This window comes from Mustela erminea, chromosome 17 (genome assembly GCF_009829155.1).
Source record: "Mustela erminea isolate mMusErm1 chromosome 17, mMusErm1.Pri, whole genome shotgun sequence".
Lineage (NCBI taxonomy): Eukaryota > Metazoa > Chordata > Mammalia > Carnivora > Mustelidae > Mustela > Mustela erminea.
Window position 1 is genome coordinate 42,004,517 of NC_045630.1, and position 17,345 is coordinate 42,021,861.

The 17,345-nt window shown below is 55.4% G+C and overlaps 1 protein-coding gene across 1 annotated transcript in view; it reads left to right on the forward strand.

The window, feature by feature from the left end:
• The first annotated feature begins 398 nt into the window (after nt 1-398).
• The window catches only part of IGFN1 (immunoglobulin like and fibronectin type III domain containing 1), a 32,942-nt gene continuing 15,995 nt past the window's right edge, over nt 399-17,345 (forward strand). Inside the window, exons 1-12 of the mRNA XM_032319035.1 lie at nt 399-486; nt 2,758-2,807; nt 3,287-3,409; nt 4,523-4,662; nt 5,579-5,678; nt 7,081-7,125; nt 7,404-7,449; nt 8,049-8,223; nt 9,115-9,228; nt 10,241-10,409; nt 11,603-11,875; nt 12,654-12,689. Of these exons, the coding sequence (XP_032174926.1) occupies nt 2,801-2,807; nt 3,287-3,409; nt 4,523-4,662; nt 5,579-5,678; nt 7,081-7,125; nt 7,404-7,449; nt 8,049-8,223; nt 9,115-9,228; nt 10,241-10,409; nt 11,603-11,875; nt 12,654-12,689 (1,228 nt within the window). The 5' untranslated portion in view covers nt 399-486; nt 2,758-2,800. The remainder of the gene's footprint in view (nt 487-2,757; nt 2,808-3,286; nt 3,410-4,522; nt 4,663-5,578; nt 5,679-7,080; nt 7,126-7,403; nt 7,450-8,048; nt 8,224-9,114; nt 9,229-10,240; nt 10,410-11,602; nt 11,876-12,653; nt 12,690-17,345) is intronic.

Here is a 17,345-nt window from a genome sequence, read left to right on the forward strand (position 1 = left end):
GATTCCCAGGTGGGGAGGTGGCTTTATGTATTTGTGTGACTTATGGCGTCAAGGGTCTCAAGGGATCAGCTTAGCTGCAAAATTAGGGCTTTGGGTGGTGTACCCCACCCCTGCTAAAAGCAGTTATCTAAACCGGGCACCATGGAACAAACCTAACGAAGCCAGTTTAGCTAAGAGCTTAGAGCTTTGCAAACCGAGGAGCTGGATGAGCTAATGTCACAGGACCCTTCCATCTCTGACCTCAACAGAGGCGAGAGCATTAACCCTGGGGCGGGGGCCCTGCCCTGCCAAGCCTGGGCCAGAGCAGGAGGAGGGAGGCGGGGTGAGTGGGAGGGGCGAAGAGAGCCTGGGCAGTCCGCAGTGACCTACATCTGCTCCCAGCACCGCCGGTCCACCAGCAGTCCATTCAGAGTCTCGGGCAGCGCGCAGCAGCTGGAAACAGGGAGGAGGGAGCAGACAGGAGGCTGGAGGCCGGCAGTGCACCAGGTAAGTGGGCACTGCGCACCTGGCTGCCTACACTGGGCAGAAATGGAGATGCTGGAATGCTCTCTAACTTTCTACTCAGGAAGGGGCAACAGCAGGCATTAGATCAGCTTGGGGGAAGAGTGAGCTCTAAACAGCTGATTATACCATGGGGTGCATGCTCAGTCCCCTCTAAGTGACTCCAGGATATTTGGAAGACAGAGCTTCAGTGAGTCTTATCCAGGTGGTTCTGTCCTGGCTCTGATTTTCCAGGCACTGTTTGGCTTAGGGTGTGAAGTGACGACCAGGTTAAAAATCTGACTAGCTATCTAGAATGAGCACCTCGGATCTAGGACTTGTGACGTCTTGATTGATAACATGGTCAAAATAGTTGAGACCAACCCCATTTGGCTCGTCTTGCCTCAACCCTACCAGTCTGGAAGGTGGGAGCAGCAGCTACCCACAGGCGCAAGATGAAGGCAGGTGGGGCAGGGAGGGGGGGGGGTCGGGGGCTGTGGGTCCTGGAGGAACCAGGGGACGGGGGGGGGGGGGGGGGGGGCAGGCCAGGGCTAAGAATCACGGTGGGATAAGCTGAAGTGAGGACACTGCTGCTGTTTGGTGCGGAGAAACATTAGGGTTTTTTCTCAAAAGGGGAAATGAATCATGGGAAGAGAGAGTTTCCCTCCCCAGCCCCTCTAATCTCCAACCAAGCAGACCTCTTGCCCGTCTGTCACTAACCCGGTCCCGAATCTGGCTTCCTGAAGAGAATGGAGGTCTAGAGGGTGAGATGGCTTCACATGAGACCCTTAAGTTCCCCGAGGGGTCTGCTTCCCTCGCCCTTCTCAGCTGGGACCTGCAGGCAGGAGGCCGGAAGGAGAGCAGCTGTGTTAGCATTACACCTCTTGGGGGGCGCACGGCAGAATAAGGGACTGAGAGCTGGTCGTGGGGCTGACGGAGGTGATGAGCAAGATGAAGAGGACAGCTAAGGTGTCCGTGTTAAATTCAAATTACAGCAGGGCAGGGATCACGGACAGGTGCGAGATGAGGTACCGGGGAACAGACGGGACGCAGACCCCTGCAGCTCCCACCGCTCGTAGTCAGCTGCATTCTCCTCTGCTGGTGGCCGCTCCATCCTCGCCCTCCCTCCTGACTCCCTGCTGCGCGGCGGCTGTAGCCCTGTGACCGCTCCAGAACGCAGTTGGCGCGCCATGGCATTCCAGCGCACTGGGGGGCAGCCGCTGGGCTATAGATGGGACACCTTGAGGCCAGAAATGCCAGTGGTGGGCAGTTGTGAAATGGAAGCGTCATTTGGAGGGAGGAATTTGCTCTGTCATGTGTGATTCTATCCCTAACACAAGACTCTTTGGGCAGGGAATGGCGTCTCCAAAATGGAACCCGTTGGCCACGGGCCAACCGCACAGGAGGTAGCACTATTGGAGAACTCTTTCAAGAAATCCACCCCCCTCCAAGTCATGGCCCTCATCAAGGCTCTCATCTCAGCCCAGAGCCAAGCCCCCTCTCTCCCCGGGGTGGCACTCCCCAGCAGCCATGATGGAGGGATGCAATTGTGAGGAAATCAGGGGGAGAGAGTGGTGATGATGGCTGGGAGAGCCTGGAAGGCATTGTGTTCACCTGACGCCATAACTCACTGGCTTCGGAGGGGAGCGGATGGATTTATGAGGATCCTGTCAGCCTGGGTCAAGAAGAGCTAAAGAGCAGCCAACTGAGGGTTCTCCCCGCACTGACACAGTGATCAAAAGCATTCCAGATTGGTTGAGGGTGGGAGGTAGAAGGCTGCTGGGCGCTGCCAGAAAATCTGAGCTGGGGTTGGAGCCAAGAGCTCCAGAGAATATCCAGGGAAAACTGATATTCCATAGTCAAGAGGGAACAGGCTGCAAAATCACTAAAGAAATCCTAGATGATAGGCATTTGATTTCCTGAGGTTCAGGGAGGCTGTGTCTACCCCCATTGGGTCTTCTGGGGACCCAGCCAAAGGCCAGGCCACCAGCATAAGTTGCAGGTTCAGCCCCATGGGTTCCGTTACCTGGGAAAGGTACAACCGAGCAGCAGCCCACCCTCCTCCAGGCTCAAGGAAATTGGTTTGGCCAGGGCAGGGACTGGCAGGACACTGATTGGTACCATTAGGTGGGGTTAGTTAGACAAGCTCTCAGGGTGCAGCAGCTCTGCCCAGCTCCCAGGCGAGACACCAGCCAATGTATGGACAGTGGTGGGGGGGGGGGGGACAGGTAAGACAAGCCTGCACCTCTCATAAGGAATTCTGTCTTCTGTTCTCAGCAGATCAATTGCCACCCTCAGTAACCAAAGAGGAACACAAACTATGGCAGGTGAGAGAAGAGCTGACCGTCCCCCGCCCCCATCCCAGTCCCTCACTGGCGCTCCTCATGGGATAGAGACAGAGAAGGGCTTGGAGATCTTTGGGAACTCATCTGTCTGTTTTCCTAGTCTTGGCTTTGGGTTTTAACTTGTTGGCCTGAATAAAGGATGCCCAGCTCCCCCATAAGAGCCCCTTCCCATTCTCCCTTCTCCAGCTTTACCCCAGTGATGCTCCCAGGGTCTTCGTTAGGTGCCCCTGCCCACTTCCCAGGGACTCCATGCATGCTGCTGGAGGACCACTACCTGAATCCACAGAAAATTCCAAAGCCCTGCTCAGAGGCAGAAGCAGTGGGAGACAATCCCACTCGATGGTGGGATAGGGAGGAGGGACTCATGTGCCTTGGGTTCTTGCGTCAGTGCTCCATTGTATTAAAGGGCCACCCACGAGGAAGAGTAGGGAGGGTTCATCTCCCTTTCTCCCACCTTCTAGAGAAGCCCCCCAGGAAGTCCGCCCTTCATGGGGTGAGCATCCGGCAGCTGGTGGAGGAGATCCCCGAAGGCTGCAGCACACCAGACTTCCAGCAGAAGCCCGTCGCCCTGGCGCTGCAGGAAGGTGAGACCCGGGAGGGGAGCTGCTGAGAGCCTGAAGGAGGGAGCTCAGTCCCGTCCTTCCCAGCCTGCCTCCCGGCCCCCCTATCCAGCGCCAGGCCACACCATATCTCCCTCTACTTGTGGGGTGCCTGCCTGGGTCCCCAGAAGGGGCGAGGGACCTAAGAGGCAGAATGGGCAAAGGGAGTGAAGATACATTATGGTATGCTGAAACGAGGGATATTTGGAAACAAGGTTGGGGGCTGCTCACTGGGAAGCAGGAGAGGTGATGGTGTTTCCGAGCTCCTCTCCCTGCACCTGCGCTCTGGGCAGCTGCTGCAGACATTATTAAAATGAGATTCATGAGAGGAGTGCCCAGGAAAGTGATGGGAGCAAAGACTTTTGAGGGAAGGGGTGAGAACTGGTGGTCTTTTCCCAGCACAGGTTCCTACAATACCTTGCAATTTACATCATTTTGGTACAAGAAAAAGAAGAGCACTTTATTTTTCTAAATCTGACTCTAAGCCCTCACTCAAAATACAAACAAAGGTCATGAGCAAGTGTCTGTCATCACAGGGGAAGGCCCTTGGTCTTCGCTCTGCACTGCTCTCTCAGGAGATGTTCCTGGCAGAAGCCCAAGGGATTTCTGGAGGGTAGGAAGCTCCCAGCCTCCCATGCCAAACACAGAGCTTGGGCTCTTTCCTGAGGCTGGAACCCTGTGTCTTGGGGTCATCCCACCTTGAGAGAGGACATGGAACTCCCAAAAGACCCGTCCCCAGTCTTGGGAGAGTCCTTCTGACTCTTCCCCTACCCTTGCAAAGAAACGCACCGTCCACCCCAAGCCCTGCTTGCCTTCCCTTGCACCATGGACTGTCCAGCCACAACTTTTCCTCAAGGAGCCCACACTCTGGGATGCAGAAGCCAGGTGGGGGGGTCTGTCTTCTAGAAACTGCTGCTTTCTGTCCGGCATCATAAGAGTCCTTGAGTCAGGGCGCCAAGGCCAGACATGCTTCTTGGAATGGGCAGTTGAAACCCCTAGAGCCATGAACACAACAAATTAAAGTCTCAAGAGAGTACACTCTCAGAGTACACACCTCCCCCAGGTGGCCAATCTTTTGACCACCTTTTCCTGCCACAGGGAAAAATGCCATCTTCCGGGCCCTGGTCTGTGGGGAGCCCCAGCCTGAGGTTCATTGGCAGAGCACCAAAGGTCACCTCAGTAACTCCAGCAAGTACCACATCTCCTCCTCCCCCAGCGGCAAGGAGCATGTGCTACAGGTAAGATAGGCCGCCCCCCCCAGCCCCCCAACCCAGGTCTACTAGTCTTTCCCTGGGCCCTTGAAGGGCTCCGCGGTGACCTGCAGAACCCAACCCGTTGGGGTTGGGCCCACTCAGCTCCATCCTGTGGCCCAGGTGGCCAGAGCCGGGTGGGGACCCGCCAGGCCTGCGGGTACTCTGCTGATACCCTGGCGTGTGGCATAGGCTGGAGTCTGACAATCCCAGGCTGGCTTCCAACCCCAGACCCACCATCTTGGCCTTGGCAAGTTCCTTACTTCTCCGTACTTCCGTTTCCTCCCCTGTGACAGCGGCGGGGTGGGGGTGGGGGTGTAATAATAGTACTTCGCAGTGTTGTCATGGGTATGAAAAGTTTATGTAAAGTATCTCGCCAGTGTTTGGCCTCCAGGGGGTTCTCTATCCCCGCCGGCCAATATTAGTAATAATTAGAGCTACGAGTCACAGAACACCCACTCTGTGCTGAGCTTTGGGCTAAACATTTGACAGAGACTATATCATTTACTCCTGACCATTCACTACTTTTGGAGCATTATTATCCTCACCTTATAAAAAAGTAAGGATCAGAGAGGTTAGGTAATTTATCCCAGGTCCCACGGCCCATACTCCACGACAGCGACGATATGCAGTCCCAGACCCATTTGACCCCAAAAAGCCATCTCTTTCTGCAACACCAGGTTACCTCTGCTGGCCAAAATGCTCTCCCCCAACCTGGCAACGGTACATCCACTCCCTGTCACCCCCTGCTTTTTGTTTTGGGGTCTGATTCCTTGATGAAGACTGTGGGCTCTGTAAGGAAAGGGCTATGTCTTATCCATCCTGATAGACCTCTAGCCATGTCTCATAAGGCGAGAAAGGGGGCAGCAGTAGCCCTGTTCCCCTGGCCTGGGCCTCTCTGCAGATCAACAAGCTGACGGGCGAGGACTCGGACCTGTACCGCTGCACTGCAGTGAATGTCTACGGCGAGGCCACGTGCTCCACGAGGCTCCTGGTCATCGAAGGTGGGCTTGTCCCCTTCCCTCATCGGCGCTTGGGGTGCTAGCCCCGGCTTTCTCCTCAGAGAGCCCTCCGAGGCCTCAGAGGCGGGGCAGCTGGTGGGATGAAAGGAGAGAGGGACAGCAAGGCCGCTGTCCCATCTGGTGCCAGGGCCCTTGGCTTCACCCACTCACACGCAGAGTCTGCATGTGGTCTAAAAGGCGCTCGCTCAGCAGATGCCCGCTGCAGGAGCTCTGAAGGATATTCTCTTAACCCTGCGGCGTGAGGGCGGGACCTCAAGCTCGGTTTCTGGGCCTGACCATTTGCTAACTCCTTCAGCGGGCTTCGTTTCCTTCTCTGGGCCCAATTTCTCCACTCTACGGGGGATATCTTATCCAGGCCTGCATCAGAGGGGCAAACAGGTCATATGAAGGCCAAATCCTTGCTCAGACATTGTTGGTTTGTCTTGACTTGCAGGGTTTCCAAATTTTAAATCAATCGTTGACGTACAATAACGGGAAGGGGCATGTCTCTTGAGAAAGCGGATCTAGTCTTTCGATGGCTTATGCTTTTGCCTACGAGTAACAGAAAACCCTATGAATAGTCCAAGAAATAAAGACACTTGATTATGTCACATGATAAGGAGTCCTAAGGTTAGAGTCCAGGGCTCAAATCACAGCTCAGCGCTGTCACGGGCCAACCAGACGCTTCCTGTCTCGCTGAGCTGTCACCCAAAGACGTTGGCTTAGAGCCTCACGGTCATAAGACTGCTGCTGGGGATCCAAACCGAATCCATGTTCAAGGTGGGAAGAAGGGGAAAGAGGTGGCCCCAGGTACAGCAGGCCCTTTTATCAAGAAAGCAGAAGTTTTCTCAGAAACACCTTGGACACCTCCGTTTGTATCTCATTGACCAGACCTGTGTCACATGGCCACTCCTGGTGCCCAGGGCAGCTGGGAAGGGGAGGAGTTAGCTTTCCAGCCTCCTTCCTACCAGTGGGAGCGGGTGATGAGGACAAGGACTGGGAATGGCTGCAGGATCAGCCAAACAGCACTGTCGGCCTTCCTGGTCAACATCCGACCCGTACTCTGAAATGGCAGCTCCTGGGGGACATGGGAGAGCCACTGCCCTCGCTTCTGCCGCTCCCCCCGCCCACCCCTGCAGACATGATAGCGGGCTCCCTCAACCAGGTCAGCTCCACCTCAGTCACACGAAGGCTCTGGGTATCAAAGCTTATGATGGACAGACCCTCTGCCCTGCCCTGTCCTTATGATGGACAGACCCTCTTGCTGAGCTGTTGCCTTGCCTTTGTGGACAGTGGAAAGGACAGGGCCGTGGCACTCAGCTGGTTCTCAGGAAGACCCTCAGGGTGTCTTGCTTCTCTCCCTATCTGCCCACATTAATTCCCTCCTCTCCTCCTGATGATCCAGTTGGCTTTCGGAAGAACCGGAAGAGGCACAAGGAGCCCCAGGAGGGTAGGTGAAAGGGTTGCCAGAAATCTTCTTGGGTTTTGGGGAACGGGCTACTCCACTCCTGGTGCTCCCGACTTGGCCAAGCCCCTATCAACACGTTACAGATCATCACTGGTCCACAGGACAGCACCATCCAAAGGCTCGGTTGTCAGCTGTGGACCACAGGTCCTCTGACTGCATCCCCTGACACCCCCCCAACTCCCATTGCCACAGAAAAGCCCTGCAGTAGCCCCTTGAAATCTCCCCCTGGGCTTGGGGCCTCATTGCTTGTCCTTTTCTAGACCTCAAGAAGGAGCTGATGGACTACCGAAATCTTCTGAAAAAGAGGTGGGTGTGAGCCTGTCCAGGGGCAGGGCTGGAGGCTCCCCAGCTATGTCCATGAGCCCATGGGGCTCAGCTCTCCCCTCCGCTGGCTAGAAAGCTAGACTGCGGGTAGCCAGCAGGAGGAGAGACAAGCACTGACCCTATATTCTGTTCCCTTTAAGCAATGTGTCCTTGAATGAATCCTCATTCCTCTCTGGGTCTTGACTCACTCATTTTTAAAATGGGGTGCTCCACTAGAACCATGTTAAAAAAAAAAAGTATTAAGGTAACAGAATAATGTGACACCCCCCCCCCAATCTTTCTGAGCAGTCCACAGTACAAGGTGTTAGGAATGGAGTTTCTACCCTTAAAAGTACAGACTGTGGGGGGTAGGGGGGAGGCCGCCCTTGCCCATCTCTGGGTCGCCCGTGTCCCGACAGAGCTCAGGCCCAGGGCCCAGCTCCCTTCCCCCACTCCCTCCATCCCGTCCCTTTCTTCTAGTGCAGAGAAAGCAGCTCCCCACAGCCTCTCAGGGTGGCAGGTCCAGGGGACCAGCTCCTGGGGCTCCGCTGGGGCTCCCCTGGGGCTCCCCTGGCCTCTGACCTGCCCGCCCTGCTCCCCAGGGCCCCGCCTCCCGCCAAGAAAAAGGTGGACCTGGAGCAGGTGTGGCAGCTTCTGATGACGGCCGACCGCAAGGACTACGAGCGCATCTGCCTGAAGTACGGCATCGTGGACTACCGCGGCATGCTGCGCAAGCTCAAGGAGATGCAGAAGGAGCACGAGGACAAGATGGCGCAGGTGCTTCCGCCCGGCCGCCGCCTCGCGGGCGCCCCCACCCGGAGCTGGGCCCCACGCAGGGCCGGCCCGCCGCCCACCTCCAGGGCCGCGTGTGGCTGGGACCCAGGCCTCCAGTCAACCTTCTGGCTTCAAAATCTGGCTCAGATACTAAAATCCGGGGCATTGGGAAAGTTAGGGCCTCCGTGTCTTGATTTCCTTATCTGCAAAATGGGTGTTACAGTTGTACCTGCCCCTTCGGATCAGGGAGAGGATGAACTAGACAATGTAATTAAAGCACTTAACTGTGCTTTAATTACTTAGTAGTGCCTGATGCCTGGCAAGGGCTTCCTGTCCGCTGTCATCCTCCCCAGACTTTGGATGCCTGTCTTATTTCTAAAGGCTTCCAGTAGAGGGGATTTCAGCGTTGTCTGCTTATCCCAGTGTCTTATAAACTGTATAGGAAGTTCTTTCCTGGGTCTAACTTAACTACAGCATGTCTAATTCGTTTTCTGGAAATGCAAAACAACTAGTTTTCACCATCCTGAAAATAGTATTTTATCACCTTGAAGGTGGTTCATCAAATATCCTGGGACTTAGTTTTCTGTCCTCTAAGCTTTCTCATTGACCCTAACACAGGGCTTTGCCCATAGTAGGTGCTCAACTAATTTTTATTGCCTGGAAGAGTAGATGAACAGAAATGCCCTACCGTGTTCTCGGAAAACCTGGACGCCTGGGGTCCTTTCTCACTTTGCTTCCTGACCTGATATCTCTCATCTTGGAAAATTTCTTCCCACCCGTAAAATGGGCAAATGCATGCTTGAGTGAGACATGGGGGGGTGCTGGGGTCCAAGTGTGTGGAGTGCCCCAAAGAGAGAGCTCAGAGCGATCCCTTGGTATGTTTGTCTTTCCTAGTACGTTAATACCGTCTCCAACTTAAGACACATCAGGGTCAGCAAGGAGGGGATCGCAACATTTGATCTGGAGCTGGATCTCAAGGATCCCGGGAGCAAGGTTTACCTGTATAAGGTGAGGCCGGAGGAGTCTTTGAGGGAGGAGGGATCTGACAGGGAGGCTGCTGGTCCTGGGGGTAGGAGCTATGGATCCCTTGGATTCCCCTCTGGGAGCAACTCAAGCGCACAGACGGTGAACCTTGCCTCCCCTGGAGTTCCTGATTGGAGGGAAGTCAAACTGTGGTGTGGACATTTCACAGACTCCTCTTACTCTCACTGAGCAAACCGGTTCCCTAGCCAGGGCACCAGGATTCTTAGATTCTAAGGATTCTAAGAAAGTGCACCCCCACCCCCCTGCATCTGTTTCTTGGCTCTAGCTGGTCCTGCTCCCTGTCACCGTCTTCCCTTGTATCCACACAGCTAATTCCCTCACCCGCACCCAGATGTCCCCTGACCGCCCTGTCTGACACTGCTGTGCCCCCCCACCCCACCCTGCCTCCCTGAATCCATATCCTCCTCTCTCTTTTTTCCCTACTTGTCTTTCTAATATAGGTTATATGATCTGCTTATGATATGTGTTATTGGTGTCCCTCCTAGAATTTTAGCTCCCTGGGGGGCAGGAATCTTTGTTTTATTCACTGTTGTGCCCCAAGTACTTAACCCAGGGCCTGGCACACAGTAGGCAACCAAAGGTGAGTTGTTAATATCTGGCAAGAAACAAATATATTTAGGCTTTAGCTAAAGGGGGCATGTGCATGGATTACTGGTTTTGTGGAGCTCTGAAAATACCTGATGGCTCTCTTGTTCCCCTCTGAAAATGAGTGTGTCTCAGGTGTCTCTCTCAGGACACTTGCCAATTATTCACTTCATGGTCAGAGTCAGGGACCACCCTCCCCTCCCTGTTTTCAAAGCCTCTGAGCCCTGCTCTCCACCCCTGCCCCTGCCCCCCTCCCCATCTCCTCTGTGGTTGCAGCAATGTTGTCTGGTGCCAGGGGCCTGTGGGAGAAAACTGCCCAAAGGGGGTCGGACCAGGAGGTGCTGGGGACCCACGGAGGCCCTGAGCCTCCCTCTTCCTTTCTCTGCCTCAGGATGGTGAGATGGTCCCCTACAGCCTTGACAACCAGACCAAGCACTGTTTGCGGCGGCTGGGGAAGCGCTATCAGTTCCAGATCCGGGACCTGCAGGCTGAGGATGCCGGCATTTACCAGGTCAAGGTGGAGGATGCTGAAATCTTCTCCACGGAACTGGATGCCAGCGGTGGGTGGTCTTCCCCCTGCAGAAGCTGGAGCGGAGGAGATCTGTTAGGAGGGGGCCCATGTTGGTGCCATGGCTGGGGATTGGAGGGGTGGAGAGTGGAAGATAAATGTGACACACCCCCCCTCGCCTTGCAAAGACTGTAAGGGAGCAGAATGCACACCCACATGGTTACACTGAAATGATCTCTGCTTTCCAGAGGTCTGGGTCCTAGGTCTATGTTCTTTTGGTGGTGAGCTGGGCCCTCCTGGGTTCCAGCCGCAGACATAGTGTCTGTGCCATGGCCCTGCTTACAGACCTTCTGCAGCAGAGGTTCAATCTCCAGATCCGATCCAGACAAATTTCACAGGCTCTAGCCACAGCCCCACTCTTTTCTGCTGCAGACTCCCCCTCCCACACTCCCCAGTAAGAAGCCACACCCAGGTGCAGCACCCTTGTGCCCTGAACAGAAGTCTTCCTTCCCTCCCTTCTGTGTCCCCTCCCCACCTGGGAACTCTCCTGTCCTCTCTCATCACACTCTGTCCCATCCCCTCGAGTAGCTGTGTACGCATCACCCCCCCCCCCCCAGCACCCCCCTTGGAGTACTTTAAAGTTCCGGAGGCCTCCTGGGAGCAGGAGAGACCTGGAGAGGAAAACTGTGGGCAGACAGAACATGGTTCTAAATCAATGTTAAGGAAGAAAGAGGGCGTGAGATCTCCAGCAGGCCTAGTACGCCTGGACAGGGCTTTGAAAAGCTGAGAAATGGCATGGCATAGGGGAAGGGGAGAGGGACTTTGGTTTCAGCCAGACCTGGATGTGAATTCTGCCTGGGCTGCCTCTTAGTTGGGTAAGACTTGGTTTCCTTACTTGTAAAAAAGAAATAATAATACCTATCTGGGAGGTGGTCCTAGGATTCATAAGAGACCATGACTGTCAGCACATCGCTTTTCTTCATATACCCATCTTACCCCCAGACCTAATCTCTGGATTTAGGATCATGGAATTCCAGAGCTGAAAACGGTCTTACAGTTCATAACCTCGTTATAAGCCCTCATTTTATGTTGGGAACTGTCACCTGGGTGACCTACCCCAGGTGACACAGGAGGTCTGCGGCTGAGCTGCTCTAAACCTGGGCTCCTGAGCTCCTGGCTGTGCTGTGTCAGGTCACACTGGGTTACGCCGCCAAGCTAATGTCCCCATTCCTGCTTCCCCGACAGCCATCCCCTCCAGAGTGGTGGTCCCGCTGGTTGAGGCTCACTGTGAAGAGCAGGGCGATGCTGTCTTCGAGTGTGTTCTCTCCAGCCCCTGCCCCCATGCCGCCTGGAATTTCCGGCACCAGCCCCTCCAACCCAGCGACAAATACGAAGTGTTTGTGTCCCCTGATGGGCTGACCCACCGGCTGGTAGTCAGGGGGGCCCATTTGTCAGACATGGGCCCTTACTCACTGGGCACTGGATTCCACAGCTCTACTGCCTGGCTGGTCGTTGGAGGTGAGTGGTTCATACCTCTGTCTTTCTCTCTCTACCAAGACAAGAGTCTGGGGCTGAGAAGGGCATGGAGAAGGCCGGGGCCAGGGGCTTCCTTTGGTCAGTCATTTGCTTTTGATGATTCCTTCAGTCTCTGAGAATGAAGAGATCTATTAATAGATAAGAGATCTATCTAATAGATCTGAGATCTATCCCTGACTTACTGCAATGCCGGGCCTTCCTGGGCAGCCCGGTCCTCTTCCACTGTCTGGGCTCCGTAGGCCTCTAGGAATGCTTCTGGGAATACATATCCAAGGTGGCCTGAGGGTCCTGGCTAGGGCTTGGCTCCGATCCAGGATGGATGAGAACCTGGGTCAGACCAAAGGACACCCTTAAATCCCCTACAGATATGGGTTCAAGGTGATCCTAGGAAACTAGAATCATCAACTAGTAGGCATTTTTAAGGCAGATGGTGAGCAAATAGCTCTTTTAAAAATCATGCAACTGTTCGTGGCAGTTTGATAAGCAGGTGAGTTTTGGGTTATGTATTTTCCCAAAAGTCCTTATGGACCATATAGCAGGGCACGGTGGTCTGTGGGCACAGGGCTGGGGGAGGTGGCGATAGGACTCATCTGTCAGGAAGCCGGCGTACCCTGGCTTCCTTCTGAGATGGTCAGCTTTTTCTCTGCTGGGGAAACTGAGAGTCAGGCAAAGCAGTTGAGGTCAGACAGGTGCCTTGGACTAATTTAACAGGTCTTTTCTTTTGTCTCTCAATGGGGGCATTGACCTCTTCTCAAAACAGGGAAAGACAAAAGCCTTCTGACTGCAAGTGCTGACCGTCAGCAGCAAGCCCAAGGAGCCCAGACCTCAGAAGCAGAAGATTCCAGGAGCATCAGTGGCAAGGGAGGGAAACCCAGAAAGCAGGGCCTGCTGGAGGGCTCCCTTAGTGGGGCCAGGCCTGCTTCTGGGCTCCAGCTCACAGATGACCTAGAGACAGGTGGCCTTGGTGGGCATGGCTACTCCCTGGTAGGGAGTGATGGGGCAGCTGGCTTAGCCTGGGACCCTGGGCAGACAGGAAAGGGCTTTCTAGAAGGAGAGGGAGGCACAGTCACTGCCCTTGGGGAAAATCAACTCCACAGAGAGGGTGGCTGGGGCAGAAGCCTTCCAGGGAGCCCCTGTGCACAGGGAGAGGGTCTAGAATCAGGTTTGGGTCTCATGGAAGTTCAACAGCAAGATCATGGCACAGGCAGTGATGGGGACAGATGCCATAGGACAGTAGGAGGCTGGGCGGCTGAGTCCAGGTACCCTCAGGTGGGAGGACTGGGGAGCGGCAGGGAAGGAGAGGAGTACAGAGAGGACCACGGGAGTCCCCTGGACGGGCATAACCAGGAGCAACTCTTCAGTGCTCATATGGGACCTGGGAGAGGAAAGACAGCCCTGAGGGGATCCCAGTCTGGTCCTATGGACTCTTGGTCAGAAGGGGGAGTGATGGAAGAGATTTTGCAGGGGGAAAACCTGGGTGAGGTGGAGGGAGGGGGTGATCTGAGCAGGGGAAGACAGAGAGGAGCCACAAGGGCAGTGTGGGGCAAGGGGACCGGCCTGGGGGAAGCTGGAGACAGCAGTGGGGCGGATGGTCCTGGGGCCCAGGAGTATCCTGGAGAACGAGCTTCTAGCTCCAAGACAGGCATAGGCCCTGAGTCCTGGGGCTCTCAGAAAGGCATAGATGCTGATAATGCTGAAGAAGAGGGCTGCTGGGGGCCAGGGGAGTCTCAAGGGCAGATACCTAAAGGAAAGAACTCCCAGGAACCATCAATATCTGGTAGCAGAAGTTTCCTCCTGGGACGAGGGGGGCCTGAGGCCAAAGCTGAGGGGTCACTACAGACAGCTGGTCAAGGCCCAGGGAAGTCTGTGGGTGGGGGAAAGGGCTACAAAACCAGCCCCACAGGCCCAGGAGGTCCCAGGGGCTGGGAGAAGGGCCTACAGGGGCCCAGGGGAAGGGAGGGCCAGAAGACAGTAGGGGACTTGGGTGAGTCAGAGGATGGCTCTGGAAGCTTCCAGTATTCCCAAGGTTGGCCAGCAGGTCAGTGGGGGGCAGAGGATGCTGGCAGAATAGAGTCTGAGAGCACAGATCCTTGGGATGACACAGGGTCCAGTCTCAGCAAAACTGGGACCCACCACAGGCCTGGACTTTTGGGGTCTAGGGATGGGGAAAGTGGTGTGGGTGGTACCCAGGGGGCTGGACTGAAGGGGTCTGGTCAGGGGGTGGATGCCAGAAGCCACAAGCTAATTGGGTCTCCAAGCCTGGATGTTCAGGGTTCTGGGAAGACACTAGGAGACACTGGTGGATTAAAAGGTCCGGGGACAATGAGCTCTGAACCAGATTTCTGGAATGGGTCATGGAACTCCAGAGGAAAAGGACCCAGAGGTAAGACAGGCTATGAGGTTGGCTTAGGAGGTCCAGGGAGGATGGAATCTAGGTATGGTGATGGCACAGGATACGCCAGAGGAGTAGGTCCTGAAACTGGGGCTGGCTATAGCGACAGCTCAGCAGTGTCAGGAGAAATGGGATTCGGTTATGGCACTGGCTACAGAGTGGCCTCTGGGGCACCTGGCGGAACAGAGTTTGAGAAAGGGGGTGGTTATACACATGGCTCAGGGGTGCCTGGAGGAATGTGGTCTGGAAACGGAGATAGTGATGGTCCTGCAATACAGCGATCTGGGAGACTTGCTAATCTCAAGAGTGGCTCAGGTGGCCATGATAGAGGGCCCAGCGATGAAGCCAGGATGCCTCCAGAGGCCAGAGATGTATCCAAAGCCCAGGGGGATGCTGGCCCTGGGAAAAGGCATCATTCCAGCGGTGGCCTAGGGAGCCCTGGGACAGCGGGGTCTGTGGGGAGAGGTGGCCTCGGGGCCTCAACAACTATGGAGGCTGTTGGGGAAGGACATGCAGATGCAGAACCAGGGGTCTCTGGAAGAATAAGGCCTTGGGGTCAGACTGGAGACTACGGGGACTTCAGAGCCTCAGGGGCTCTGGGGGCCTTTGGAGAAGGAGGCCATGAAGAGGGCCCTGGGGAAGCCATGGAGCCGAGGTATCTGAAGGCAGGGGACAAAGTGAATGATGGGGTTGGGACCAGGGGCCTTGGTGCTAGGGTCCCTGGAGCTGGAGCTGGTCATTGGGACGATACCAAGGTCCCCGAGGCGCTGGCTCCTCAACCTGGAGCCAGTTCTGAGAGCCAAGGAACTTATGGGCCTGGTGGTGTGCCTGGTCATGGGGGTGGATCAGGAATTCCAGGGTCTCAGCAAATTGGAAGCAGAACAGCTTATAGAGGAAGGTCAAAGGGTCTTGGGTCTGGGGGAATGGGGTCAGGGGGTGAGGCAGATTATAAGGATGGTATTGGGGTTTCTGGGGAGATGGGGTCAGTAGATGAGGCAGACTATAGGAAAGATTCAGGGACTCCTGAGGGAATGGGTTCATTGGGTAAGGCAGATCATAGGGATGATTTAGGGGGCTCTGGGAGAATGGGGATGAGGGGTGAGGCAGGTTATGGGGATGGCTTGGGGGGTTCTGGGAGAATAGGGGCAGGGGGTGAGGCAAGTTATAGGCATAGCTTGGGAGATTCTGGGAGAATTGGGTCAAGGGGTGAGCCAGGTTATAAAGATGGCTTGGAAGGTTCTGGGAAAATGGGGATGGGGGGTGAGGCAGGGTATGGGGATGGCTTAGGAGGTCCTGGAAAAATGGGGGCAGGGGCTGGGGAAGGTTATAGGGATGGCTTAGGAGGTCCTGGGAGAATTGGGTCAGGGGGTGAGGTGGGTTATAAGGCTGGTTTGGGGGGTTCTGGGAGAATGGGGATGGGGGGTGAGGCAGGTTATAAGGATGGTTTTGGGGGTTCTGGGAAAATGGGGATGGGGGGTGAGGCGGGGTATGGGGATGGCTTAGGAGGTCCTGGAAAAATGGGGGCAGGGGCTGGGGAAGGTTATAGGGATGGCTTAGGAGGTCCTGGGAGAATTGGGCCAGGGGGTGAGGCAGGTTATAAGGCTGGTTTGGGGGGTTCTGGGAGAATGGGGATGGGGGGTGAGGCGGGGTATGGGGATGGCTTAGGAGGTCCTGGAAAAATAGGGTCAGGGGCTGGGGAAGGTTATAGGGATGGCTTAGGAGGTCCTGGGAGAATTGGGTCAGGGGGTGAAGCAGGTTATGAAGCTGGTTTGGGGGGTTCTGGGAGAATGGGGTCAAAGAGTGAGAAAGATTATGTGGATGGCTTAGGGGATTCTAGTAGAATGGGGATAGGGGATGAGGCAGGCTATGGGGATGGCCCTGGAGGTCGTGGAAAAATGGGGTCAGGGGGTGAGGCAGGTTATAAGGCTGGTTTGGGGGATTCTGGGAGAATGGGGATGGGGGGTGAGGCAGGTTATGGGGATGGCTTGGGGGATTCTGGGGGAATTGGGTCAAAGGGTGAGATAGGTTATAAGGATGGTTTGGGGGGTTCCAAGAGAATAGGGGAAGGGGGTGAAGCAAGTTATGGTGATGGCTTGAGAGACTCTGAGAGAATTGGGTCAAAGGATGACGCAGGTTATAGGGTTGGTTTGGGGGGTTCTGGGAGAATGGAGATGGGGGGTAAAGCTGGTTATGGGGATGGCTTAGGGGAATCTGGGAGAATGGGGATGGGGGGTGGGACAGCTTATAAGAATGGCTTAATGGATTCTGGGAGAATGGGGGCAGGGGGTAAGGAACATTATAAGGATGGCTTGGGGGTTTCTGGAAGAATTGGATCAGGGGATGAGGTAGGTTATGGGGATGGTCTGGGGCATTCTGGGAGAATGGGAACAGAGGATGAGGCAGGTCATGGGGATGGCTTAGGGGATTCTGGGAGAACTGGGCCAAAGGGTGAGAAAGGTTATGGGGACGGCTTGGAAGGTTCTGGTAGAATTGGATCAAGGGGTGAGGGACGTTTTAAGGATGGTTTGGGGGGTTCTGGCAGAATGGGGATGGGGGATGAGGCAGGTTATGCGGATGGCTTGGGAGGTTCTGAGAAAATGGGGCCAGGAGGTACAGGTTATAGGGATGGCTTGGGAGGTCCTAGAAGAGTTGGGTCAGGGGGTGAGGCAGGTTATAAGGCTGGTTTGTGGGGTTCTGGGAGAATGGGGGTGGGGGGTGAGGCAGGGTATGGGGATGGCTTAGGAGGTCCTGGAAAAATGGGGTCAGGGGCTGGGGAAGGTTATAGGGATGGCTTAGGAGGTCCTGGAAAAATGGGGGCAGGGGCTGGGGAAGGTTATGGGGATGGCTTAGGAGGTCCTGGAAAAATGGGGGCAGGGGCTGGGGAAGGTTATGGGGATGGCTTAGGAGGTCCTGGGAGAATTGGGCCAGGGGGTGAGGCAGGTTATAAGGATGGTTTGGGGGGTTCTGGGAGAATGGGGGTGGGGGGTGAGGCAGGGTATGGGGATGGCTTAGGAGGTCCTGGAAAAATGGGGTCAGGGGCTGGGGAAGGTTATAGGGATG